The sequence below is a fragment of the Prionailurus viverrinus genome, chromosome D1, assembly GCF_022837055.1.
Source record: "Prionailurus viverrinus isolate Anna chromosome D1, UM_Priviv_1.0, whole genome shotgun sequence".
In the NCBI taxonomy this organism is placed as follows: domain Eukaryota; kingdom Metazoa; phylum Chordata; class Mammalia; order Carnivora; family Felidae; genus Prionailurus; species Prionailurus viverrinus.
The window spans coordinates 99,026,941-99,054,767 of NC_062570.1; the positions used below are offsets into that span (position 1 = coordinate 99,026,941).

Consider the following 27,827-nt stretch of genomic DNA (forward strand, 5'->3'; position numbering starts at 1 on the left):
ATGTTTTGTAACTAAATAGAGGGTGGTGGTTGCAAAACATTATGAATGTATTAAACACCACTGAACTGTTCACTTTGAAATGGTTAATTCTGGGGCACCTGGCTGGCTCAGTCAGCAGACCATGTGACTCTTGATCTCAGAGTTGTACATTCAAACCCCACATTGGGTTTGCAGAATTACTTAAAAATAAAATTTTTTAAAAACTTTTTTAATGTTTATTTTTGAGAGAAAGAAACAGAGCATGAGTGGGGGAGGGGCAGAGAGAGGGGAAGACACAGAATCTGAAACAGGTTCCACGCTCTGAGCTGTCAGCACAGAGCCCGACATGGGGCTTTAACTCTGGACCAGTGAGATCATGACCTGAGCCAAAGTCCCAAGCTTAACAGACTGAGCCACCCAGGAACTCCTAAAAATAAAATCTTTTAAGGGACGCCTGGCTGGCCCAGTCAGTATAGCTTGCGACTCTTCATCTCAGGGTCATAAATTCAAGCCCCACATTGGGCATGGAGCCTACTTAAAAAAAAAAAAAAAAAAAAAAGTAAATAAATAGCACCTGGGTGGCTCAGTCGGTTAAGTGTCCATTTTTTTTCTTTTTAAGTTTATTTTGAGAGAGACAGAGACAGAGAGTAAGTGAGGGGCAGAGATAAAGGGAAACAGAGAATCCCAAGCAGGCTCCGCACCATCAGCACAGAACCCGATGAGGGGCTCGAACTCACCAACCACAAGATCAGGACCTGAGCTGAAACCAAGAGCTGGACGCTTCACCAACTGAGCCAGCTAGGCACCTCTAAGCGTCGGACTTTTAATTTTGGTTCAGGTCTTGATCTCACGGTTCGTGAGTTCCAGCCCCACATCAGGCTCTACACTGATAGTGCGGAGCCTGCTTGGGATCCTCTCTCTCTGCCCCTCCCCTGCTCATGCTCTCTCTCAAAATAAATAAATAAAAACTTTAAAAAATAAATAAATAAACAAGGGGTGCCTGGGTGGCTCAGTGGTTAGGCATCTGACTTCTGCTCAGGTCATGACCTAGTTAGTGGTTTGTGAGTTCAAGTCCCACATTGGGCTCTGTGCTGACAGCTCAGAACCTGGAGCCTGCTTCAGATTCTGTGTCTCCTTCTCTCCTTCTTCCCCTTCCCTGCTTGTGCTCTGTCTCTCTCTCTCAAAAATAAAAAAAAAAAAATATTAAGAAAAAAATTTTAATTAATTAATGGTTAATTTTGCATTGTATGAATTTTACCTGAATAAAAAAAAAAGGGGGGGGGGAGGCTAGAAGAACTAGTGGGGACAATATCCATAAAATGCTTAGCCCTTCCCAGAGAAGTCATCATATAAAATTCTAGGTAGACTGGTAGCCAAAACGTTTAATATTATCTCATTATGGCCTATTAGACTCTAAGCAAAGAATATGTAAATGGGAAACAAAACAGAAACCAAAATAAAGTCTAGAGTCATATTTATACGTACTCTATATGGCAGTAAGAACCAATAAATAAGTGACTGAATAAAGAGATAAAGTAGGGGCGCCTGGGTGGCTCAGTCGGTTAAGCGGCCGACTTCAGCTCAGGTCATGATCTCACAGTCTGGGAGTTCAAGCCCCATGTCTGGCTCTGTGCTGACAGCTCAGAGCCTGGAGCCTGCTTCAGATTCTGTGTCTCCCTCTCTCTCTCTGCCCCTCCCCTGTTCATGCTCTGTCTCTGTCTCAAAAATAAACACATTTAGGGGCGCCTGGGTGGCGCAGTCGGTTAAGTGTCCGACTTCAGCCAGGTCACGATCTCGCGGTCCGGGAGTTCGAGCCCCGCGTCAGGCTCTGGGCTGATGGCTCGGAGCCTGGAGCCTGTTTCCGATTCTGTGTCTCCCTCTCTCTCTGCCCCTCCCCCGTTCATGCTCTGTCTCTCTCTGTCCCAAAAATAAATAAATGTTGAAAAAAAAAAAATCTTAAAAAAAAAAAAAAAATAAACACATTTAAAAAAAAATTTTTTTTAAGATAAAGTAAATAACCAAGCACATGAGCAAATTGACTATAGCAACAATGACCACAGGAAAGCAATACGAAAAAATAAAAGGAATAAATTTTAAAAGCCAAAATACAAAGACACATTAAGTAGGGAATTGAAAAGAGAAGCTAATGACAGCAAAACTAAAAAGTACATAAACCCTTAAATTCCAAGGCCACATATACAAATCATGAGAATCACTACTCTTTCCATTCTGCAGTTACCCTCATTCCTTGACCTCTTCTCCCCACCCCACCCCACCCCCACCCCCCGGCTTTTTTTAAACCTCTTTCTCCTTTAATCCAACCTCCTGGCAAGACACCAAGGCTAGGCCACCAAGAAGAAAATAAAAAGGTATCATTCCTATCTTCATGGACCTTATTATATTACTTCTTCTTAAAGTATTACTTCTTCTGGGAAGACAGACATGCTAATTACCAAAATATACAGACCATCTCCACTTCCTCCCGTCCCACTTTTTAAATCCACTTCAGTGGATTTCTGAGGTTTCCTCAAATTTTTGGATCTTGACTGGAAACACTCTCCTGCTAGTCTATACACACATTCTCTCTAGGTAATCTTACCATTTTCCTTGACTGTAAATACCACCTCTCTACCAAGAGCATCAGATTTACTGCCAGCACCCCTGCCAGCAGCACTCAAAGGCTCCTTGCTGGATGTCTCCACATGTTTTTAACAGAAAGCTCACACTCAGCAGGGCTTAAGTTGAGGTCTTCCTCCTGCTCCCCAACTCTAGTCAAAATCTGCTCCTCCTCAAATGTTTCCATCTCAGAAATGGCAACTTCATCTATCCAGATGCTCATGCCAGAAATCTGAGAATCATACTTGACTTTTCCCTCTTCCCACATATTCAATCCATCATTAAGTCTTGCCCGTCCTAATTCTAAAATATCTATTGGAAAAAAAAAAATGTATCTATTCATTTTTTCTACTTCCTCCCATCTCCATTGCCTACAGCCTAGTCCAAGCCATGATATGGTCATCTTTTGCGTGGACCACAAAAAGACACCTTTAACTATCATACTTCCCCCACTTCTCTTTCAAATTTTCCAAATTCCAAAATTTTTCCCACAAATTTCCAAAAGTTTCCACAATGTAGCTGGAGCAACCTTTTAAAATCATATATTAGGGTCACAACACTCATACTTAAAACCTTCCAACACTTCCAGTTATATTTAGGAAAAAAGTCCAAAATCCTTAACACAACCCTGCCTACGTCTCTATCCTCATCCTGTGCCCCTCTCCTTCCTCCCCCACTGCTCACTGTACTCCAGCCACACCAATCTTCTGCCAGCTTCTCAAACTGTGCCACGTTCCTTCCTACCCCAAGGCTTTCATACATGCTATTTCCTTTGCCTTTCCCTTTCAGCCTTCTAATCTCTGCTTAAATATCACATCTTCAGGAAACTTTTCCCAAGGCTCCAATATAATTCAGGGTCCCCTACTATAATCTCTTTTTTACTTCTCCATCATAGGACTTGATACACTTTGCAATTACACATTTATTAGTGTATTTTTTGTTTACCATCTCTCTCCCCTATGGACAACAATCTCTAGAAGAGCATGGACAGAGTCTATTTTTGTCACTCTAGTCTTAGTACAGTGGTAGTAGTTTAGAGAGTTTAGAATTGTTTAAAGTAGTTTAGAATCAGTATAATTTAGGGATTAAGAACAGGAGACTATGGAGCCAGACTGCTTGGATTCAAATCCTGGTGCTGCCACTAACTAGGCTCTAAGACCTTGGGCAAACTGCTTAACCTCTCTCTGTGCCACAATTTCCACATCTACGAAATGAGGAAAATAAAAGTACCTACACCACAAAACTGTAAGAATTAGAAGAATTAATGACACAAAGCACTTGGTACAGTACCTGGCACAAAGCACTTCAATAAGCACGGTTCTGATCAGCTCTTATTATGGTATTCATAACACCTACCACAGTGGTAGACAACATTTACTGAATGAATGGATGGGTTAATTAATTAAAAAAAAACAAGACTCCACTATCTTCATTAAATAGGTTTTTTAAATGACAGCACAGGAATTTTACACAGACTTCAGAGAGGAAAACAAAAACTGATAGTTTAAGGCAAAGACTGAAGCACCCACAATTTATGATGGCATAAAGGGACAAGAGGAATAAAAAACTAACTCTACTGCATTCCTGTACCACTATATGAAATACAAGTTCACTCTTCCAGAAGTTTACCCAAGTTGATTTGGTAACTTTGACTTTTCCCTAAATATCACTCTCTTCCATGCCTTTAGACAACTTCTTCCAAATCGTTCAAGTACTAATCACAGTTCAAATACATGGTAAAATTCAGATGCTAAAATTTTCTACCTGTTTGGCAAAGAAATGTTTTTCTGTTCCTAAAATAGCTCTGGCCTGTTTTACCATATATATTACAGAATCCTCAAAATTCTGTCATGTCTCTTCTACTTGGAATTCTTTCAGACACTGTTGCTTTCTAGGTTTCTCTCTCCCAGTAAAGACATACCCTCTCACTTTAACTTGAAGCACACTGAGGGAAAGGAGAAACAATTACACTGCTTGAACTTCCTGTTTCCTGTTTAAGTTTTCTCAGAAGACACTGAACTTCAATCTAAGCATCACTACTGTTTGTTGTCCTTTTGGGGAACATACAATCTTTAAGGTGTTATAATAATAATATTGAAAACAATAACAGGTGGCATATATAGCACTATCTGCTGTTCTAAATGCTTTACATATATTCTCTCATTCATTTCTCACAATTGTATGGTATTCTACACATGAAGAAAGGCACAGAGATGTTAAGTATTTACGTAAGTTGCAGAGTTAGTAAACAGTGGTCCTGAGATTTGGACTCAGACTGCCTGGCTCCAAGAATCAGTGCCACTAGGCTGTTATTCAAGAGTCTGGGAAGACATATTTTTCTATCCTGTTTTCACTGGTCAGCTAGGCTGAAATACTCCAAATCTCTCCCCAAGTCAAACAGGCATATTAATCCTCTGCAACCCAGCAAAATTTCAAATGTTTCATTATATCATAAGCATATACACCTAAAACAAAACAATGTTAACTCATGGGAAACTACACGTTCTATCCTGGGAAGCAGAAATAAACAAATGATGAAATAATGAAATGTGAAATTTGCCTCAATTAATTCGACAGACATATGATTCCAATAAGCAGCAGTAAAAAAATGCTACAAAACACTTTTAATATCTTGAAAGAAAGGTACTAAACAAGATTATAAGTACATATTATCATATACACATACTCAGCAGCAGCATCCTACATTTTGCCTCTCTCAATTTCACTACAATCCTTCTAAATCTTTCCCCTTATATAAGGCTAAGTACTTCAGCTTAGTCTCTGCTACAAATAAATCTGAAGTCATGTATCCAGTGTTTAAATTCACTGAACTCAAATTCCAAAGAATAATTATTTTAGAAAAAATTAACAAATGAAAACTAATTAAATTCAGGTCACATTAGAAGTAAAAATTAAACTCATCAGCCAAGCATGCTGGACATTTCTAAGTCATAGTGACCCTTTATTATGCCAAATCCAGTGTCACCATACACTAAGTAACAAATATTACATACAGCAATTTTATCTTTTTTTTTTTAATTTATTTTGAGAGAGAGAGAGAGAGAGAGAGAGAGAGAGAGGCATGAGAGCATGCATGTGGAGGAAGGGCAAAAAGAGAGGGAGAGAGAGAGAATCTCAAGCAGGCTCTGCACTGTCAGTGCAGCCCGGTGAAGGACTCGAACTCACAAAGTGTGAGATCGTGACCTGAGCTGAAATCAAACACTTAATAGACTGAGCCACTCAGGCACCCCACATGTAGCAATTTGAAATGAAGACTTCCACTGTGATGGCAGAAAGAGAACCTTAATTTACTGAATCATGATATGTTGTGATTGCAACTTTTTAACAGGATTAAAGATGCCATGACTGAAGACTCCACTCTCCCCATGAACACCCAGCGCCCTCCTCACTTCTTCATCTTGCTGTCAGCCCTTGTTTCTTTCAGAGCACAGCCTAAATTTCAATATCCATCAGATTCCTGGTCAACTCTGCTCCCCACTGGAATAAACTCCATAAGAGTAAGAATATTCATGTCTACTTTTGTATCCCACCATCTAATGAGCATTCAATAAATATTTGCTAGATGAACAAAAGTCTGAAAAGGAAAGGGTTGAAACACAGAGTCACAATCAAGAAATAGTTCCAGGGCACCTGGGTGGCTCAGGCAGTTAAGCATCAACTCTTGATTTCGGTTTAGGGCATGATCTCACAGTTCATGAGATAGAGCCCCATGTGGGGCTCTGTGCTGACAGTGCAGAAACTGGAATTCTCTCTCTCCCTCTCTGCCCCTCCCCTGCTCTCACACATGCATGCATGCACTCAACAGTTCTTGCGCGCACACACTGTCTCTCTCAAAATAAATATACTTAAAAAAAAAAAAAATAGGGGAGACTGGACGGCTCCATTGGTTAAGCATCAGAATCTTGATTTCAGCTCAGGTCATGGTCTCATGGTTCGTGAGATCAAGCCCCACATGGGGCTCTGTGCGGACAGCATGGAGCCTGCTTGGGATTCTCTCTCCTCTCCTCTCTTCTTCTCTCTCTCTCTCTCTCTCTCTCTCTCTCTCTCTGCCCCTCCCCCACTCACACGGCTGCTCTCTGTCTCTCAAAATAAATAAACAAACTTGGAGTACCTGGGTGGCTCAGTTGGTTGAGCATCCAATTCTTGATTTGGGCTCTGGTCATGATCTCATGGTTTGTAAGATCAAACCTCCTTTGTGCTCTGCACTGATGGTGTGGAGCCTGCTTGGGGTTTTCTCTCTCTCCCTCTCTCTCTGCCTCTCCCCCATGCTCTCTCCCTCTCTCTCAAGGTAAATAAACAAACTTAAAAAAAAAAAAAAAAGAAGAAGAAGAAGAAGAGGGGCACCCAGGTGGCTCAGCTGGTTAAGCATCCAACTCTTGATCTCAGCTCAGGTCATGATACCATGGTTCGTGAGTTTAAGCTCTGCATCGGGCTCTGTGCCGAAGCCCTGAAGCCTGCTTAGGATTCTGTTTCCCTCTCTTTCTGTCCCTCCCCTGTTTGCTCTCTATCACTCTCAAAATAAATTAAAAAAATAAAATAAAATAAAAAAAGAAAAGAAATAGTTCCAAAAGGTCTGATAGGGATACATTGTACCTTAGGAAACAACACAGCACAAGAACAATACTCAATAAAGAAAGGAAAAAGTTTAGGTGGAGAAGTGGAGATTATCAACCCTAAGAAAAGACAGAGAACAAAATGGAAAAGATACTACATTAATCTATAGACACACAGGCAGGACTAACTGGAAGACAGGGGGTAAATATTCTCAGCCTCACCCCATCTACACATACAGCACTTAAAACTTCTCTTTCACTGGCACTTCCAGGCATTCACTCCTTTCCACACACATATTAGTTAAGCTCCTCCAATGCTGGTTTAATGTTTGTCACCTCTATCCTCCATGACTGTCAGGCATAATGTTGCCTTGAAAGAAACAAGTTGTCCAAGAACTTAGATGACTGCTCACCATTGCTGTAAGATAGCATAGCAGTTAATATCTAAAGAGCACTTTATCTTTTTAAAGCAGTTTAAAAGTTTTGAGCACTTTTTTCTCAATAGAAATATTATGATAAAAGTATTATCTTTCCCATTCTCTAAACACAGGTTCATGAAAGTATTCAAAGCCTTGTTTTTAAATCCCAACTCTGCTACATACTTGCTGTGTGATCTTGGTCAAATTACGTACTCTGAGTTCAGTATCCACTGGGAAAATAATATCTACCTTAAAGGACTGTTGTATTAAATGAGATAATGCCTGTGAAGAACATGACATAGTAAATGCCCAGTAAAGGGGAGCAACCTTCCCTACAGTCTCCTTAAATAATTTGTAAAGGATTTCTCAGCTATGAAGTGTATAAGCCTAGGACTTAAATCCAGGTCTCCTGATTCCTTAATCTGTTTTCTTCACACTACATCATTTTGGCAGACTGCCACATACTACTGGGCACATAAATACATTCTGACAATAACTGATCACAAAATTTTTATCTATCAGTAACTAATTTTAGCTTTGCAAAAAGGGGGAAAGATAGATCTAATTAACTTTGGGGTGGGGGGAGAAGGGGCTTGAAAATATAAAATATAAATCACCCCCAAGCCACAGGACAAGTTGTACTATAGTACTTCTGTACAAACAGAAATTATGACAAGAAACAGAAAGTTCTCTCTGGGTTTATGAGGAACAATTGGAGAAGGAAACAAGAATGACTATGATTAAAGGAACTTAAGGAGTTTTGGGGGCCGGCGGGGGGGGGGGTTGTTTATTTTGTTCTGTTTGTTGGTTTGGGGGGTTTTTTGGTAAACCAAACCACTGGGCAAAAAGATCTGCATCCCATTCCAAAATAACTCTACCAAGGCTGAGATGTATCTTTAAAAAAAGAGACTTCAGTGTGCTAACAACAAAACTTTTTCTCAAACTGCTTTCAGAGCAGGATAAATGGGAATAGTGAGATACGTTGTCAACATTCATGAAGATCCTTGAAGATCATAAATGTATGGACTCAGTATTAATAAGAAGCAGAAAGAAGCATGATCAAAAGAACAAAAGTCTGGCCTGCATAGCCGGAAGAGCACGCGATTCTTGATCTCAGGACTGTGAGTTCAAGCCCCACAATGGATGTGGAGCTTACTTACAAAAAAAAGAAAAAGAGAAGAAAAAGAAAAAGAGTAAAAGTTTCATAAGCTTCCTAACATGTATTGAAGATAATTTGAAAATTATACAATATAAAACCAAATTATTACAGTTAATAAAAATAACCAGTAGTTTTCAAGTGATACATATAATTAATCTTTTCCAAGGTAGAATATAACTCCTTCCAGGACAAGCTATAGAAGATATTCAAAGAAGTTCACATCTTTAATAATCCTCAAGAACTTTCTCACGAAAAGAGAAGATAGAACAATTAAGTCACATTCTGAACCCATAAATTTCTGAAAGGAAATGCCAGAAGAGAGCCTGATCTGACACTGACAGAACAGAGCAAGATTTAACCAAGAAAGGTAAATTGTAGAGTGAATTTCTATCACAAAGCAGGGTAGAAGCCAATAAGCTCTATCCCTATAACCTCACCACCAGCACCACAACCAAATTTCTTGTCTTCCCCAATTCAACTTAAACCTCTGCTAATTATTTCCTATAGAAACGTAACAAAATGTTGCTAACATTTTTTGTGACACTCCTAGCAAACTCCATCTTTATTTAGCATTCGTTAGGAGTCACTGAGATACTACATTAACTACAAATTCTATGCAGAATCAATTCCCAGGAGACAACGTCGCTTCCTTCCTTCCTTCCTTCACTAAATGCTCTCCTCTGATATACGTTCTCTTCTACCATAAAAACTTTTTCAGAGAGCACACATTCTTAGCCTAACTTCCCAATCAAGGTTCACCAGTCTCTTCTTTAGTTCTTTAGTTCTTTAGTTCACCAGGCTCTTCTTTAATCCCTTTCTGGAAGTTCTGAGGTCCTGGTAACTAGGAAATCACTGATGACCAAGGACCCCACGCTTAGATATTGCTGACCTCAAAATCAAAAACATTAGAGGAACAATAACCTTTCCACAACTCATATTAGAATTCTAAAATTGTTAAAAACAAAACAAAACAAAACACATACTTGTATAGTTTCCACCCAAGGACTAGAAATTTAATCTGTTCTCTCTTTAAAACCACTGTCCTACTGATTTTACATACTATGGAAATACTTATTCAACCTAAAACCACCTCTAGCCTGAATATTTTTTTTCAACAAAGAAGCTACACAAATTAGGATCGTGACACTGAATCCAATGAAAATAAAATGAGTAAGAACGCTTAGTCCCCAAAGTTTCTAAGTTGAGAGAGAAAAGGAAAACGTAATGGAGATGCCAGAATTTTAACTTTAAATTTAAGTATCTCAATATTTGAATGAATCCTACACAATGGCTGTTTAGTATACGCACAACTAAACCACTAATCGAATATGATAAAATTGTTCTGAAAACGACTCCTTGGGTTTCCTTTGGATTCTTCCTAGAAAGCAAACTCTTTAGGGCAAATATCTGATTTGAAAATCTTCACCAATCCTCCAACCTTGGACATTAACCACTTAACAACATAGTTGGAAGATTTCCATCGAGAACAAGCTGGGGGGGGGGGGGGGTAGAAATAAGTATCAACCAGAAAGCAAACTGGTCAGCAAACAAAATTTTCTATCCAAGAAACAGAATTGCCATTGCTTTTCTCACTAAAATGATACAGACTTTGACAAACAAAACCAGCATGGTCCCTTTACTTCTGAAGTCACCAGTGACAGAATCTGTATTCCCAGGTAGAGAGATCACAAACGACAAATCGCTGTGTACATAAAGTGACTGGTAAATAGAGAGGGAGGGGGGAAAAAAACCCGAACCTGCAAATGACCAGAAAACGACTCATGGTACGTTTAAAGACCTATTTGGGACGTGGGGGAAAAGTCAAGTCCCAGAACGCTGCCTCAGTTTCCCTATCCCCAAAACGCAAGAACATGACACTTCGCTCAGAGCAGCCAGGGGGCCGTGTTCCACTTGTTTCCACCTACTCGAGGGTCCCTTCAAAGGTCGGCTCCGAGGAGGTCCCCAGCGCAATTGAGTCATGACACCCGGGGCCTTGGGGGTGGGGAGGCGGGAGGGGAGACCGAGGAGGGGCAAGCGCGCAAAGCTCTATCCGTTCCTGGAAGGCGATTTCCCCCCAACACCCGCCCTAGACCCAACATCCCCTCCCTACCTAACCGCGTAAAGCAGCCCCAGCATCTCTCCCTCCTTCCGGCCTCTCCCTCCGTGCCCTGCCGCCTCTCCGACCGCGCCCCCGAACGCAGCCGGGTAGCTCCTCCTCCGGCCGTGTCTCCGCGGCCAAGCCGCCCGCCCACCCGCCGGCGCCAAGGTCTTCTCAACCCGCCAGCGGAAGGATGCCGGGCCGGGCCTCCCAGGCTCCTCCCGGGCCTACCTGCAAGGCGGGCGGAGGCTCCGTCTGCAGCCCAGCGACGGGACCCAGCCACCGACAAGAAGAAGAGGCAGGAAGGAAGCAAGGGGTCCGCTCTACCGACCAGCGGAAGAAAGCAGCCTGAGCGCGGGGCCTCGCGGAGAAGTCAGCCTTCGACCCGGCGCCGCCGCCGCTCAGGAGACATCAAGCAAGAAGACGGCGCAAAAGATCACCGAATACACGAACGGCCCAGACATCATAGGATGAGCGCCCAGCCAATCGTTCAAGGAGATGCAGTCGAGCGCCGAAAAACTGCTCCGCTCCAACCCCAGGTCCGACTCCTGGCCAAGGCATGAATAAACAAACCCAGATCATAAGCGGCGGAGTAAAGTAGCCGGTGCTTCTGCCATTTTCTGTGTTGCTTGCCAGCGAAGTTGTTTGGAGCACCGGAGATTTTCTTGAGTGTTGGAGATCAAGGCATAGCACAATAACACTTACCAGTTCAGCAACTAAGTTATGGACTCCCAACATTATCCCAACTGAGCAAGTGTGACTCTTAGTTCCCTCACGGACAGTGAGGTACATGAAAATAAACATACATATACATGACAGAGGCACAGAGAGACAATGAGAGAGAATCCAGACTGAGAAACAAAGTGAGTCAACGCTGTTAAAGTTCCACTTTAGGTCCCATAAAACATAGCAAAGAGAAGTTGGAAAAATTCAGGGGTTTGTAGGCTGAACTTAAGGCAGGAAAAAAAAAAATACACGTATGCTTTTTAAAATTTTCTTTCAGGGGTGCCTGGGTGGCTCAGTCGGTTGAGCGTCCGACTTCAGCCCGGGTCACGATCTCGCGGTCCGTGAGTTCGAGCCCCGCGTCAGGCTCTGGGCTGATGGCTCAGAGCCTGGAGCCTGCTTCCGATTCTGTGTCTCCTTCTCTCTCTGCCCCTCCCCCGTTCATGCTCTGTCTCTCTCTGTCCCAAAAATAAATAAACATTAAAAAATAAATAAATAAATAAAATTTTCTTTCAAAGGCCTGGAGCCACGGGTGTGCTTCTTATGTGATGATCAAAATTTTCCTTGGGTTCAGAACCGGCAAAAGTTGAAATTTTCATCATCACAGCAATAGTCCCTTTCTGAAGTCTTGTAGTAGACAAATTAATATTCTCAGCACAAGTGTGAATTAATATGTACATCCTAGGTACAATTCAATAAATCACATAGATCACTCCAAATATGGATTACCAAGTGTGAGCAATTATACAGCTACCGTAAGTCCCCCCTAAGGGGAGAGTAAAGGTGTAAAAAAGAAATGATAGTCCAAGCCCTTAAAGAGCTTATAATCTAATCAAAGTGAAAGGTCACATCCTTACAACATTACCTTTATTTATAATTTATTACAATTTAAAAAAATCTCCTTTAAGTCCATGACAATGTTCAAGGGACAACTCATATATATAATGCAGGATAGAATCAGCATCCATAATATGAGGATGAAACACTGGGCTTTTGTTGTCTACTACTGTTTTAGGGGACTTAAAAATGAGGAAACATAGCAACATTTATGAAAGTCTTAAAAAAGAAAGAATTGAATAATCCACTTCCAAAACACAAAGTTTTGGGGTGCCTGGGTGGCTCAGTTGGTTGAGCATCTGACTCTTGATTTGGGTTCAGGTCGTGATCTTGTGGCTTGTGGGTTCAAGCCCCTCATCAGGCTCTGTGCTGATAGTGTGGAGTTTGTGTGGGATTGTCTCTCTCCCTCTCTTTCTATCCCTCCCACTCTCTCTCTCTCTCTCTCTCTCTCTCTCTCTCTCTCTCTCTCAAAATAAATAAACTTAAAAAAAAACACCAAGTTTTAATTTGTTCATGTTCCCATGCAGTCCTAAGAAATAGCCTGCATAATGTTTTAAAGTTTAAGCAGAGATACAAGTGTTATTGTTTCCCATTGTATCATTTCCCTATTAAGTCTTTAATAGTTGTTATTTTTAACAATTGCACAATATTCCATTGAGAGGATATACTGACCTTGCTCCCCATTGTTGGATGTGTATGTTGCCTCCAAACATTTTCTGTGTAATAGGTATTGCTGCTCTTGGAAAGAGATAATTGTAACCTTTTTATTTACAATTAGGACCTATTGCACTTAAACAAAAAGAGTGAGGAAGCAAAGTAGAAGTGTATTTCTCCATCATGTAAAAGAAACCCAGAGATACACAGCCTAGGGTAAGGTGTGCCTATTTGGTATCAGGAACCAGGCTTCCATCTTGTTCCTTTGACATCTTCAATAAGTGGCTTTTATCCCAGGTCCAAGGCAGCTGTTCAAATTCTAGCCATCATGTCTACATTCCAAGTAGCAGGAAGCTGAAAGAGGAAAGGCATGTCTCCTGCCATAAGGACATATCTTGAAAATAGCACAGGACATTTCCACTTATATTCCACTGGCCAGAATTTAGTTACATAGCCACACCTAATTGGGAATTAGTCTTTATCCTGGGCAGTTCTCAAAGTCAAGAGCAAAAGGATACTAAGTGTCAACTAAATAAGCAGTCTCTGCCACATTCCTGAAGCCAGATGAGGAGCAACAAATAGACTTTCCTTTGCTGTCATCCAGGACTGAGATTCTATTCCCAGAATACATGTTTTAGAGAAGCTTCCTTCTTAGAAAGGCTTGTGGGGCATAAGCATCTAAAGCTATAGCCCTCATTCAAATTTGACCCAAATAACATTATTTTGAAACCTTGATTTCAGTGAGAAAAACTAAAGAAACTAATTTCAAGGCTACAATAAATTTTCAGTCTTCAAAAATGGGAGGCTTTTATTTTGGGAAAAACACCTGAAGGGTATGCAAATATAAATCTAAAACCATCACCTGAAAATGGAGCTATTTTATAAGTTGAGGCTAAACTTCTCTGTGAAACCATGAAAAAGATGATTTATTCTGCAGGCAGAGTTGCATCTCTATAGATAAATTTCTCTAGAGAACTGTTTCTTTTCAAGGGTGGATTTAGGATTCAGCGTGACGGTAAACTACTGCTGGCTCTTATGGAAAAGTCAAGTTGGACAGAAGAGTAGATCACAAGAGATCAGGAGTTGAAATTCTCAAACCTATAGGAATGTCCTCACATTGAGGGAGACTTAAACCAAGTGGGCAGAGTAAAGATCATACTGGGATATATCACTGATACTTACATATCAGTGTTAAGACTTAATAATTCATTATTATGTTGATTATTGCTTTTTGTATTATGGCTTGTATTGGCTTGTATTATGGCTTGTATTGTATTATGGCTATGTATTGTATTATGGCTCTCCTGGGGGAGCCACCCCCTTGAAGGTAAGATAACGCTTCTCCTGAAGTAGGGTGACCATCTGTCCCAATGAGCTGAGGATTAAGGGGTTTCCCAGTACAGGGAACTTTCAATGCTAACACTGCAATGGCTCTGGGCAAACCAGGACAGTTGGTTACCCTAAGAATGGACATAGCCACTGTCAACCACTTGTAAGGATTGTAAATCCATGTCAATCACATGTAAGGAACTTGTAAAGACTAAGCCAGGAAAAGAGGATTGGCACTTGTAGACATGGAGGATTTGCCTGGGATGAAGGGTGAAAGGAGGCAAAAGGAGAGAAGGGAAGGAAACTTCCTTGAATTGGCTCTGGGCTCTAAAAAACATCTACTACACTCTGCATAATAGAAATCAGGCCTGAACCTAGGATGAAAGAACCCTGTAGCAGTACCATGAGTCATCTTATTAGGAATTCCAGGAAGAGGAATTGGGACTCGAGCAGCCAAATGACAAGCCAGTTGTAGTTGCAATTCTGTTCTGTTCCTTTGTAGCCTGGTCTTATGGCACTCTGGAGTAACGTACACACTTTGGGCTGGATGGTAAAGGTAGAAGCAGGGTAATGATATAGGAGCAGCCCAGTGAAAGAGAGAGATCCCAGAACAGCGGGTAAATCATTCACAGTAGAATTATAGATGTTTCCTTCTTCGGAATTATTTATACAGGATAAGCTTTCAGTGGCACAATTTATCAATAGATTGAATCATATGAACATGTTAAGACTCTAGAATGACAAATCAGCCCTTTCATAAACATGTTTATGATATATATGTAAGGGTTAAAGTCTCAACAGAATGATAGATCCTTACTGTTTTGTTGGACACAGAGATTGCTTTCAATTGGACTGGTTTTTTTTTTTAATGTTTTCATGTTTATTATTTAGAGAGAGAGAGTGTGCAACTGTGTGAGTTGGGGAGGGGCAGAGAGAGAGGGAGAGCAAGAACCCCAAGCAGGCTCCAGACTCCATGCTGTTAGCGTGGAGTCTGACGTGGGGCTTGATGCTACAAACAGTGAGATCATGACCTGAGCCAAAATCAATATTTAGATGCTTACCCGACTGAGGCACCCAGGAGCCCTGGATCTTTTTTCTTTTGAAATGTACTAGCTTCTGATTTCGAGGTTTATTTTCCTTGCTCCTTTCTAGTATGAGATCTCATCACTCTCATTTGATTATCACAAAGGGGGTTTAAAGTGTAGTCATAAAAACAACAAAAACTCCTGTGAATTTTATGTGTTAGGGAACTGGAGTGTTCCCAGCATTCAGCTAGTATTTTCCCTTCCTTCTTGCATTGACATTCTCATGATCAACCAACTCTCACTTAACTCTGTTATCTTATTCTCACAATTTCATAAAATCTGGGTGGGATCTACAGAGCAATATGGGCCCTGAAGACATGTTATGCGTACACACAATGATTAAGTATCCTTGATTTCTTTTTTTTTTCCTAACTTGCCTTCCATTGTCAGGGACAGCAACTGCTAAGCTCAGTCCGAGAGCTGTTTTATCATTTCAGGTTGGGATACAATCACAGTGTCTGTTATCTGTCTAGCTTCTATTTTACCCCTCCCGCCTCTTATATGTCTTCACTATATGACCCCATTAGTCTCAACTTAGATTAACTTGCTAGATATCCTTTACAGTCCAAGGGTCAGGAAAGGAGACCCATCTCTGTTCAGTTCATTTTAAACTAAGAATATGTTTGTGGTCTCTCTTGTGTAGAATTTGAAATTGGCAAACCAGTGATGACCCAATATTGTGGTTTTATCTTAATATATCCTGGGACTTTGCTGTCTTGAAACATCTAAGGGCAAATCTGGAAAACTTCTGGACTGACCAGATGGCATCATCTACAGGAAGATGAAGCTTACATAAGACAGGCATAATCCTTGACTCTTTCCCAAAACTGTACCAGGAAGATACTAAAAATCCACAGTAAGGACCTCAAGAGAAGACTTCTCAGGCACTTATGAAAAGTCCCTAAGGGCAAACCCCTGGCAATCGAAGTACAGACCCTGATCCCACCCCTAGATCATTTTAGGGAAATTGTAACCAAGGACTGAAAAAATCCTGGCCTGTAAAAATTCAGGTTGAAAGGAGATTAAAGAAATAGATTTGAACAGTTACTCTGTGGAATTATTAGGAAATAAAATGCCCCCCAGGGAAAAGCACTGCTAGCCAATATTCAGTCACTTCAGCACTTAGAAATTATCTTTGGTGTGCAAGTAATAGACTTAAAATTACCTTTGAAATCTCTCCAAGACTGTCCCTCCCACTCAGGCTTCATGTTACCATCTAGTGAGTTAAGTTGTGAAAAGCCCCAAGTTTCCTGTAATGTAGTTTTTCGGGCTAAAATGCCAGACACTTTCTAAGTTCACATTCCACTTTGGCACTTATGATATGTGGATGTCAAGTAACCCTTTCCTCATGCAATATGCACAATAGAACCAAAACTCTGTAGGGAAAAATACCCATCTCAGGACGCTTGGAAAGACCGCAAGAATTAAAATATTGCCTCATGAAGGGGACAAAGCAAGCCTGGTCACAGGTTAGCTTTTACAAAGGAAGAATATGTAACAGGACACCTCTACAGAAAGAGTAGAACTAACATTCTCAGGCACCTCTTTGCGGTCCATTGTCATCTCAATGACATCATTGTACACATCAAGCTCAACCTCCTGCCACATGGACCCACTCTTTATAGGGTAGAATGATGATGGGAAATAGCATTTGGAGTAGAAATAAACAGCAGATAATAATCCATAATTGTTTTTAATCTTAGGGATGAGTCACCCTCAGTTTATTTCCAAATTTCTTCTGTCATCAGCTGTTCATTTCTTTACTTTGAAAATCACCAGATTAACACTGCCAAAGGCAGGTAGGAAATGATCCAAGAGGACAATTCTGAGGTATCACATGGTGAGTTGATGAGAAACCAGGAACAAGACAATCCTCAGGAAAGTCTCTTTTTTGTCCCAGCAGAGGCACCAATGTGTGAACCTAATTCACACTTTCTTTATTCCAATTAGGTTGTTTTTATATCAGTGTAATTTTAGAATAAGACTTGGTGGGGATTATTCATTTCCTGGGAAATTCTGTCCATGATTTTGCAAGATATCCAAATAGGTCTAATGCCAAAATTCATTTCACACCAAGAAACTATGTTCTTTTTACTTCACTTTCTTACTACTTTCATGTATCTTTTTATTCTCAAAGTCTTCTTTCTGTACAATGAATTTCAGACCAGAATGGCCAAACGGATATTCTAACATCATGAACATAAGAAATGTGATCTATTTAGATGTGAGCTGTCAAAACCTGGGTGAATCTCCTCTGTCCATCAATCTACCAGGGTCTTTAGATCTGTAAAGTGTAAACCTGCTATTTTATCTATATTTTACTTGTCTTCTTTGAGCTGATTGGGGTCTTAAACCCATCTATCCTCTAACTCCTCCTCTGGGTTGGAAAGAGGAGATTGGAATCCAGATGTTCTCCCTAGAAACCAACTGCAAGTCACAGTCCAACTACTACAGAAAGACGGAGGTCTCAGACTGTCCCCAGCATCCTCTTAAAAACACAAGGCTGCAAACTCAGATTAGCAGCCACTCACTTATGTCCGAAAACCATTCCCGAACTCACATTTACTCTTTACGCTTGTCTCAGATGATGTCTATATAGGCAGCAAAGTAGAAAGTTCCACCTAATAATCCCACCTACTAATTTAGGACAAACACATATAGTTTTCATTTGAAATCTCCACATAATTTAAGAAACAGACAAAAAATATCTGGCTGAGCGCCGTTTTCCCCTTTGCTTTGATTTTGTGGGCACAATCATAAATGTCTACTACTAGTGACTTTTCAAATGAGTGGGGCTCAACCTGGAGTTCACTGGATAGCAGGGAACTATTTATTGTCTTGTTTTTGGTTTAGCTAATATATTTGCAAATGTTATCAAGATATCCTGGCATAGCCACAACCCTTCTAAAACACACAGATTAAATGTCGATTTGTGACAAGTGTCCACATACTCATTCATGCTAGATGATGGGACTCTGTATGGGGCGGTGAGGGCGAAAGTTTGTCCCAACTCCTCCTGGAAAAGTTTCCCTTGCCCCCAGATTTCACATTAGCTAAAATGAGTGAGCATCAGCTCTTGACGTATTCGGTCAGCCTCTAGGTCCAGGGACTCCATGTGCTCATACTCTTCCTCAGGGGGCTGTTCCATGGGTCCTGTCATTGGAGAGGACCAAACATCCATCCCATGCTCCAGGGAGATGTTGTGGAGGACACAACAAGCCAAGATAATGTGGCTGGACTTTTCTGGTGAGTACTGCAGTGCCCCTTTGGATCCATCCAGGCAGCGGAATCGGGAACAGAGGGTTCGGAAGGTCTTCTCAATCACACTGTGAGTAGCAGAATGGGCCATATTATAGCGATATTCCGCTGGAGTTTCAGGAATGTGAAGGGGGGTCATGAGCCAAGTACGGAGAAAGAAGGAATTGTCACCTGTGGGGAAGGTCCAAAGAAATAATAAGTCATTCTTTTTTTTTTTTAATTTTTTTTTTCAAAGTTTATTTATTTTTGGGACAGAGCATGAACGGGGGAGGGGCAGAGAGAGAGGGAGACACAGAATCGGAAACAGGCTCCAGGCTCCGAGCCGTCAGCCCAGAGCCCGACACGGGGCTCGAACTCACGGACCGCGAGATCATGACCTGAGCTGAAGTCGGACGCTTAACCGACTGCGCCACCCAGGCGCCCCAATAATAAGTCATTCTAATTGGAATACAAACAGAAAGGAAAATCTAGGAACATATATAGAGAATGGATGCAACAGACTCTGGAGCCACCATGCCCCAGAAAAACCAAGAGGGAAATGTTGTGGTAAAAAGAAGGCATGCTAGGATCACGAGCAGTAAGACATGGGTCTTGGCTGGAAATATCCTTGGTTTAAACCAACACAGAAAAAGGCTGACAGCTTTAAAAACAAACAACCAACCAAACAGCCAAGTCTGAAAAAAATGTGGGAAGAAGGTGAAGGCACTGAAGGAAATAAAATCCCTGACTTTCTAAACTCAGAGATCTTGTTCTTTAATAAAAGGTTAGGGGGCACCTGGGTGGCTCAGTTGGTTGAAGGTCTGACTTCAGCTCAGGTCATGATCTCGCGGTTCGTGAGTTTGAGCCCCGCGTCAGGCTCTGTGCTGACAGCTCAGAACCTGGAGCCTGCTTCAGATTCTGTGTCTCCCTCTCTCTCTGCCCCTCCCCTGCTCATTCTCTGTCTCTGTCTCTCTTGAAAACAAACATTAAAAAATAATTTTGAAAAAGGTTAGTAAAAACTATCATATAGCAAGCAAACCTTCAAAATCTCCAAAGAGAAAAAGTACAAGAGAGAAAGAGAGAGTTCTTCCAGGAAAGCTCCAAACACTTGTGAGGAAAATTTCTAACCTTACCATTACAGTGTCAGGTCTGAAAGCACTACCTACGGATTTCAGAGCGCATATCTCATGGACAATAATCATTCATCTTCCCAGTGCTAAGAACAATAAGATCAAAGTCCCAGCACCTGTGGCAGAGATCAGACCTCAGGTGTTCCTAGATATTACATTCGCTAGAACCGTGCTTTGTAACAGAAACTGGTAGAATTTCACATAAATACAATGATACAAATAGTAACATCGATAAGGAAATCAGATCATAAGTCAGTTAAAATAATATATGCAAGGCATTTTCCTAAGGTGACTTGCTTATCAAATGATCTCAGGCAATGCTAAGAACAAAATACAATACAAGGCTGGGATGCAATGTCCTGTTACAACAGTACAATGTTTCTATAATGCTTAATTGTCCTGACTCACTACAGCCGGCCTGGGGGATGAAATATCTCACACAGAGGCACAACCCCTTAGAAATCTGAGACAACTTGAGAGTACCAACTTGCACAATAGCTGTGTTCCTGACCCACTATCAGTTTTGGTATGTAGTTATGGACGGTTCAGAGAGTCGGGGCACTGTCCCAAAACATACACAATTCCTTTCTCTCAGAAGCTTACCTTTTAAAGAACTAGATTAACTTTATTTAAAAAAATTTTTTTAGGGGCACCTGGGTGGCTCAGTCAGTTAAGCATCCGACTCTTGATTTCAGCTCATGGTTCATGAGAGAAAGGAGTTGTGTATGTTTTGGAACAGTGCCCTGACTCTCTAAAAAGTCCGTAACTACATACCAAAACTGATAGTGGGTCAGGAACACAGCTATTGTGCAAGTTGGTACTTCTCTGCATTTGTTTATATTGTATCTGCACTCTCAGTGTGGATTGGGATTCTCTTTCTCTCCCTCTCTCTCTGCCCCTCTCCTGCTTGAGCTCTCTCTCAAAATAAATAAACTTTTAAAAATTTATTTCTTTTATTATTTTTTAAAAGATTTTATTTTATTTTTTAATGTTTATTTACTTTTGAGAGAGAGAGAGAGACAGAGCGAGAGCAGGGGAGGGGAGAGAGAGAGGGAGACAGAATCTGAAGCAGGCTCCAGGCTCTGAGCTGTCAGCACAGAGCCTGACACGGGGCTCAAACCCACCAACCATGAGATCATGACCTGAGTCGAAGTCGGACACTCAACCAACTGAGGCACCCAGGCACCCCTAGAGATTTTATTTTTAAGTAATCTCTACATCTAATATGAGGCTCGAACCCACAACCCCAAGATCAAGAGTTGCACGCTCTACCAACTGAGCCGGACAGGTGCCCCATCCCACCAAATTTTTTTTTTAATGTTTTTACTTACACATAATTGACATACAACATTGTATTATTTGTAGGTGTACCGGATTAGCTTTAAATATTTAAGAAGCCTCATAACATTTTCAAATTTTACATTTAGTTGACTTCCTCAAGTACAAACTATCTTAGTTGAGCTCCACCTACTAAATACTGAATTTAAGAAACTGATGTTGAAAATAATAATGAAAATAGTATCAGTGACTCATTGAATACCTACTATGTAGCAGGCACCGTGCTGGGCACTTCAAAAGTATTATTCCTTATTATCCAATCCCAACTCTGCCAGGTAAGATATTACTGAACTCATTTTATAAATGAGAAGATCAAAATATATGTCAGCCGTCCTCTGATATGCCAGGCAAAGGAAAGAGAAGGAGCTAGTCACTAAACACTAATGTCAGACTCAGAGTCAGGAAAACAATGGTGTAATGCTGTAAAAGAGAGTAAGATAAACATTAAGATGAATGCCAAAGCACAGAGATACTAAATGGTATTTGTTATACGTTTTTCTAAGAAATAGTATGAGCATTAGATGTGGAGACATAAAAAACAAGCTACTTAATGCAGACCTTTCATAAAATGCTCCATCGTTATTAACTGGTTATAATCCAAGCACCACTGAAAACCAGACACTCAGGAGGGGATTAGGATCAGAATTGTTAAACAGATTACAATTGCTTACATGATCAGTCATCCACAAGACATTCTGGCAGATCTTACCCAAAGCTGCTTAACAATACTAGGCCAAGAGCTGAAGAAATAAGAACTCAGGCTGAATCGTTTGCAGTACATTTAGAGAAGAGGAATTAGGTAATGCAGTTCTGAAGGGAGACATGAGAAGGACATGAAGGGATGACACCCATGATGAAAATATGCTAAACACACACACACACACACACACACACACACACACACACACACACACAGGATCTCCCATACACCCCTTTGATGAAAACACTATTCTGAATTTTGTCATTTTCCCCCATTTGTTTATATTGTATCTAAGCAATATAATATTGCTCTTGGTTTTAAATTTTTATAAAAATGATTTCATACTAAAAACAAAACATAAAACAAACAACAACAAAAGGAATCTGGTTAATTCTACATTTGGCAAACAGAACTATTCCACAAATCTGATGGCGTTAAGATACAATCAGCCTTTATATACATATAAATATATATATATATGTGTATATATATATATATATATATATATATATATACACACATTTATTTTGAGAGAGAGAGAGCATGAGCAGGGGAGGGGCGAAAAGAGAGAAGAGAGAGGATCCCAAGCAGGCTCCATGCTATCAGTGCAGAACCCGACATGGGGCTTGATTTCATGAACCATGAGATCATGACCTGAGCCAAAACCATGAGTTAGATGCTTAACTGACTGAAACACCCAGGTGCCCCTACAATCAGCCATCTTCTCTTTTTTAACATCTTGCCATTCTTCTAATCCTGCCAATCTTCCCCTAAATTATTACCCCATATTATCCCCACAACTTTTAGATACCAGTGTTTTCTAGATTTATCTATTTGTATGAATCATTTGAGGGATCTATTAAAAAGGAGATCTAGAGGCTTTCTTTGAAGATTCTCACTCCCAAAGTTTGATGTGGCCCCATGATGTGTATTTTTTTTTTTTTTTTTTTTTCAACGTTTATTTATTTTTGGGACAGAGAGAGACAGAGCATGAACGGGGGAGGGGCAGAGAGAGAGGGAGACACAGAATCGGAGACAGGCTCCAGGCTCTGAGCCGTCAGCCCAGAGCCTGACGCGGGGCTCGAACTCACGGACCGCGAGATCGTGACCTGGCTGAAGTCGGACGCTTAACCGACTGCGCCACCCAGGCGCCCCATGATGTGTATTTTTAATAAATTCTCCGGATAACTCTTGATTTGGAAATTTTGTGAAATACTGTACTAGTTCAGGGCTCTTCAAACTAGTTTTCTTGTTAGAGTTCATGGAGGCTTTGCAAGGGGTATGTGCTAGAATTGCTAGTATTAAGGGAATCAATTTCCACATGGGTATATTTTTCTCATCCCTAGTGCCTACCTAGCATGTAGCCGGTACCAAAACCGGCTTAATAAACATTTTTTCAATGTTGTTGCCATATCCATCTCTCCCACTTTCACTCTTCCTGTAAAGAAGGGAATCAAAAAAGTATATAAAAGCTTGTCAGAGTTGGGATGCCTGGATGGTTCATTCATGACAGCATGCGACTGTTGATCTCCAGGTCATGAGATCAAACCCTGTGGGCGTAGAGCCTACTTAAAAAAAAAAAAAAAAAAAAAAAAAGGCAGTTTTTCCTTATTTCAAACTATGTCCTGTAAACACCTCAAAAAACTAAAGCCATATTTCCAACTGAATCTGGGGTCCCAAGGTGTGAAGGAAAAGGGAGTAAGTAATTCCTACATGACCTTGAGGTCCTTAGCAAAGGGAGTATTTGCTGAATAGAGTTAATTCTTCATGTGACCTAGTTTTAAAAGTTAACCACAAGTGGCTTACATACTCTGCCTTAATTTCCTCATCCACAAAAATGTTGGTAATATTAGTATTTAACTCAAGAGTTTTTATAAGGATTAAGTGAGATAATCTAATGCAAAGTGCTTACAACATTGCCTGACAAATTCTAAGTGCTCAGTATGTTTTAGCTGGCTTTATAGTAGAGGTACCAAAGTGATTTCATAAGAAATGAGCTCGGAACCAAGAAGTCTCACAGCTGCAGAAGTAACTAGATGAGATACTTGCAAAACAGACTTTCTTTCATGTCTTGGTGTGACTTGTTTGAAAAAAAACTTTGAAAGCTCAAAAAAGGCACAAGGTGGGATTAAGATAAAGGTCTGGTAGGGTAAAGAGAAGGTGGTAACTGAAGATGGTGTGTAGAAGCAAGAACTCAAGAAAATCAGAGTTCCAAGACGTTGCATGTGGTACCCCAGCACCTCTAAACCAATCAGCGTGACAGCAGTCTCTTCCCACTTGGAACATGGGAGAAATAAAAGGATATCAAAGAGAAATAATTCCTGAGTGCCTATTTCATGTTGAACACTGTTATAAGTACATGCAGTGCAGATATGATCAGTGGTTTTGAAAGAGAGGTCTTCCAATCATTCAGGTTTCTTTTTGTCTCTTACGTAGTATGTTGTATAGAAGATAACCTTTGTCCTATTGCTCATATAAGAGTAGTGCTTTAAAACAAACAAAGAGAACTAAGCTGCCAAACTCAAGGGTATTATCGCTATTACCCAACCATATTCCTTCCAGCTGTGCAGTCACCTCAGTGTGCACTGCTCAGTTTTGAGTGGGTTCGTGTCCTACTTACATCGTTAAGTCAGGCTTCCCAATAGCATTTGGGCAGATCTGTGAAGTCAGTTCCCATAAGAACTGTGTAAGTGCACTGCTATCATTTTCATAGAGACACCACAGTGTCTTATATCACACAAATATATTTGTACAATACTTTATAGTGAACTCTCGTATATATCACTTGATCTTAACAAGAGGTATTACTACTGTTGGCATTATTTTTAACATTTTACACATGATAAGAATCCAGGCTCAGCTGTATGGGTGTACTGTATTTAACCAGATCTGTACTGATTAAATATTTTGGCTGTATTTAAGGGGAATGTTTTTGTAGGGTTGTTGTTGCTTTTTTTTCCAACTATAAAACACTGCTGCAATGTTATTTTACTTCACATCACCGCTACTCATATTTATTTATTGAATACACTTTATTTGTGCTTATTTTATTTTTGAGAGCAAGAGAGAGAAAGAGACAGAATGAACAGGGGAGGGGCAGAGGGAGAGGAGAACAGAGAATCTAAAGCAGACTCTGCACTGACAGCAGAGAGCTGGATGCCGGGCTTGAACTCATGAACTTTGAGATCATGACTTGACCTAAAGTCAACTCCTTAACTGACTGACATACCCAGACATCCCAACTACTGTTCTTATTTATGAAGAAATGCCTCAAGATAAATCCTTAGAAGTGAAGATCTGGGTCAAATGCTATGTTTTAAAATGACGTTTCATGAATGTCTTTTTAAGTGTTGATTAAAAAAAAAAAATTAAGGCTCAGAGAGTTCTCACCTGAGGTCTTTTTTTTTTTTTTTTTTTTTTCAAGAGAGAGTCCAAGCCCGGGAGAGGAGCAGAGGAAGAAAGAGAGAGAATAAGAGAGAATCCCAAGCAGACTCCATGCTCAGCATGGAGTCCAACACTGGGTTTGACACCACGATCCTGGGATCATGACTCAAGCCAAAATCAAGAGTCAGATACTAAACTGATTGAGCCACCCAGGTGCCCCTGACGTCTCATTAAAAAAAGGACAGGACCGAGACTCAGGTCTATAGACTCTCAAATTTCATTCTGCTCTGCTACATAATTTTTCCATAGCTACAAAATGAAGCATTCACACCTGCAGACTTACCAAGCAGCCAGCTATCTTTGTGCATTCCGGCTTCAAACTGACTACTGAGGGAGGATTGCTGTAGCACAGCATAGTCCTGTAGGCTACCTGGCCAGTTGGTCTCCACAGTCATTAATGCCCCTCTGATGTCACACACCATCAGGCAGTTTAAAGAATGCAGACCTTTGCGGTTCACATAGGAGAGATCTTCAGCATTTGGTGCCTTGATTGCCACATGGATACAGTCAACCACCCCTATCACCCCTGGCATCCCTGCCAACCCATAGAATTCATCCTTCACAGCCTGCATGGAGGCTTCATCAGCTGGAAAGCGAATGAACTGTGTGGCTCTTTCCACAAGTGCTTCAGTGACATTGGCAACACATCGACTCATAGATGCCTGACTGATTCCAATAGCGTCTCCCATCCGAGTCTGGAAGGAACCTGAAGTATAGAAGCCCAGTGCTGCAAGGATTTGTGTCTCTGGGCTAATAGCCCTGGATCTCTGAGTAGGTCTAGAAAGACTCGCCCCTAAGAGTTCCACCAAGTAATAAATGAACTGTCGAGGAAACCCATACATGGACATCAAATATTCATCGGTCACATCATCCAGCTTAAAGCGGTCCAATGTCCGGTGACCTCGGCCATACAACAAGAGATCACAGTCAAGCACTGTTATTGGTATAGCCATGGTACATGCAAATGTGATCTCTCCTTCCCTCTGCTACTTTTCCTGAATTCCTCCCAGTGAAGATGTTGGTGCAAGAAGGTATTTAAAGAAGTGTCAGCATTCAGCAGCTAAATGGTTCAGCATCCATCAGTTAAATGGTTCTGGCATTTGTAATCTTCTCTCTGTAAAGGTTAGAAGAAAAAAGCATTAGAAACCGACCAAAGGCATCAAAGTGATTCAAAGGCTACAACAGCTCCTTTTCTCAGATTTCCATTCTGTCCAAGCAAAAGGTGCTACACCTGTAACTGGGTTTTTCTCCACTAGCTCATGGCTGCCCAACAGGCTCACTTTGGTTTGAAAGATAATAGGAGTTGTTTCCCATGTAGCAGAGCAGCTCCCTCACTGCTATCTATTGAAAGTCAGCCCTCAATACAAGGGTTTGTAAGAAAGAAAAAAAAAGAAAGAAAAAAAGAAAAATATAGATAGATCATGGAAGTTGATTTTGGTGGCTCACTTAATGCCTGGCATTTAAACTGGTTAAAGCAAAAGCTTAACGTTGTGGGGCACCTGGCTGGCTCAGTCTGTACAGCCTGCAATGCTTGATCTTCTGGTTTTAAGTTCCAGCTCCAGGTAGAGTGTAGAAATTACTTAAAAATAAGATCTTAAAAAAAAAATTAATGGAGGCGACAGCATAAGTTATCCTTAAGGTAAAAGAGGTCTGCTCCTAACTACACAAGTCACGAACTAGCTGATATGTCATAACTATTCGGGGCAGGAATTGGTTCCAGCGGGTTTCATTATCCAAGCCCTCTGGTTCCACCTGTTAAGTACAAGATGGACGTGAGGGGTGCTCAAACCAGTCTAACAAGAGAGGAGGGGCAAAAAACTACCCACAGCCCAGCCTGGTGGACGCAGGTCATATGCTTTAACAACAGGCTTTCCCTTCTCCCCACTAAATCCAAATCTTGAGGCTGAGGACCAGAAAGTAGGGAAGACCACACAGATTGGAAGGTAGGCTCAAAAAGAAGATCCTGGAATAGCTAGAGCTGGGAGGCGACACTGCCGCTTTTAAAAGGCACCTCAGAAACTTAGAAGTCTGATTACGCTGGCCACTCAAAGTCAGCCAAGGCCCATCACCCACCTCTCCGCGGCTGCCAGGTTACCAGCATTCCCCACCCACCCACCCAGCCCCGTCCTGCCCTCCTCCGGAACCGGCGGCCTGGCACTAGCCTCCACGGCGCTCACCATAGGCACCGCCCCCCCTTGCGTCAGCGTCCTCCCTACGCCACATCTCAACTGCCGTTGCCACCACTACGTGCGGAAAGGCGGCGCACATTCCACCCCCGGCCCAAAAGTTCTCGCCCTTTCAAGGACCCCCCTCTTTACGCCTTACTTCCTTCAGAGACACGTGGAAAAATTGGTGAGAAAGATTTATATGAAAATATAATCAACTTTTTTTGGAATTCGAAGGAAAGAGGTGAAATAGGGCGTCCATACCGTAGCGAAAGTGCGGATGAGGTTAGGCAGCTGTATTTCACCCATAGCCCTCTTGCTCCCCCCGCCTTCATCCGAG

General features: G+C 41.2%; 3 protein-coding genes across 11 annotated transcripts in view; 1 reads left to right on the forward strand and 2 right to left on the reverse strand.

The window, feature by feature from the left end:
• The window catches only part of AMBRA1 (autophagy and beclin 1 regulator 1), a 180,540-nt gene extending 169,254 nt beyond the window's left edge, over positions 1–11,286 (reverse strand). For 3 of the 7 annotated variants that reach the window (XM_047877453.1, XM_047877452.1, XM_047877450.1), the window contains exon 1: positions 11,077–11,285. The gene's annotated coding sequence lies outside the window, so the exon portion shown is untranslated. Of the gene's footprint in view, positions 1–11,076 lie in introns of all 7 variants that reach the window. The other 4 variants (XM_047877457.1, XM_047877455.1, XM_047877454.1 and 1 more) reach the window with 2 other exon arrangements.
• A 5,413-nt stretch (positions 11,287–16,699) lies between these two features.
• Positions 16,700–27,823, reverse strand: HARBI1 (harbinger transposase derived 1). 3 transcript variants are annotated; one of them, XM_047878175.1, is made up of 3 exons: positions 27,752–27,823; positions 25,606–26,436; positions 16,700–18,902 (listed from the first exon to the last, which is right to left on the reverse strand). In XM_047878175.1, exons 2-3 carry the CDS (start codon positions 26,273–26,275, stop codon positions 18,523–18,525), a joined length of 1,050 nt encoding a protein of 349 aa, XP_047734131.1. In that variant the 5' UTR covers positions 26,276–26,436; positions 27,752–27,823; the 3' UTR covers positions 16,700–18,522. The 3 variants fall into 3 exon arrangements, with proteins under 3 accessions (XP_047734131.1, XP_047734129.1, XP_047734130.1); XM_047878173.1 differs by lacking the exon at positions 27,752–27,823 and adding an exon at positions 27,500–27,558; XM_047878174.1 differs by lacking the exon at positions 27,752–27,823 and adding an exon at positions 27,396–27,427.
• The window catches only part of ATG13 (autophagy related 13), a 54,128-nt gene continuing 53,891 nt past the window's right edge, over positions 27,591–27,827 (forward strand). The window contains exon 1 of the mRNA XM_047878165.1: positions 27,591–27,674. The gene's annotated coding sequence lies outside the window, so the exon portion shown is untranslated. The remainder of the gene's footprint in view (positions 27,675–27,827) is intronic.

Excerpts from the sequence above, each read along its gene's own strand:
- HARBI1 (XM_047878175.1), bottom strand. The coding sequence starts at position 26,275 with ATGGCTATACCAATAACAGTGCTTGACTGTGATCTCTTGTTGTATGGC. Across the intron at positions 18,903-25,605 it reads CAAAGATAGCTGGCTGCTTG|GTGACAATTCCTTCTTTCTC; the intron begins GTAAGTCTGCAG and ends CCTTCCCCACAG.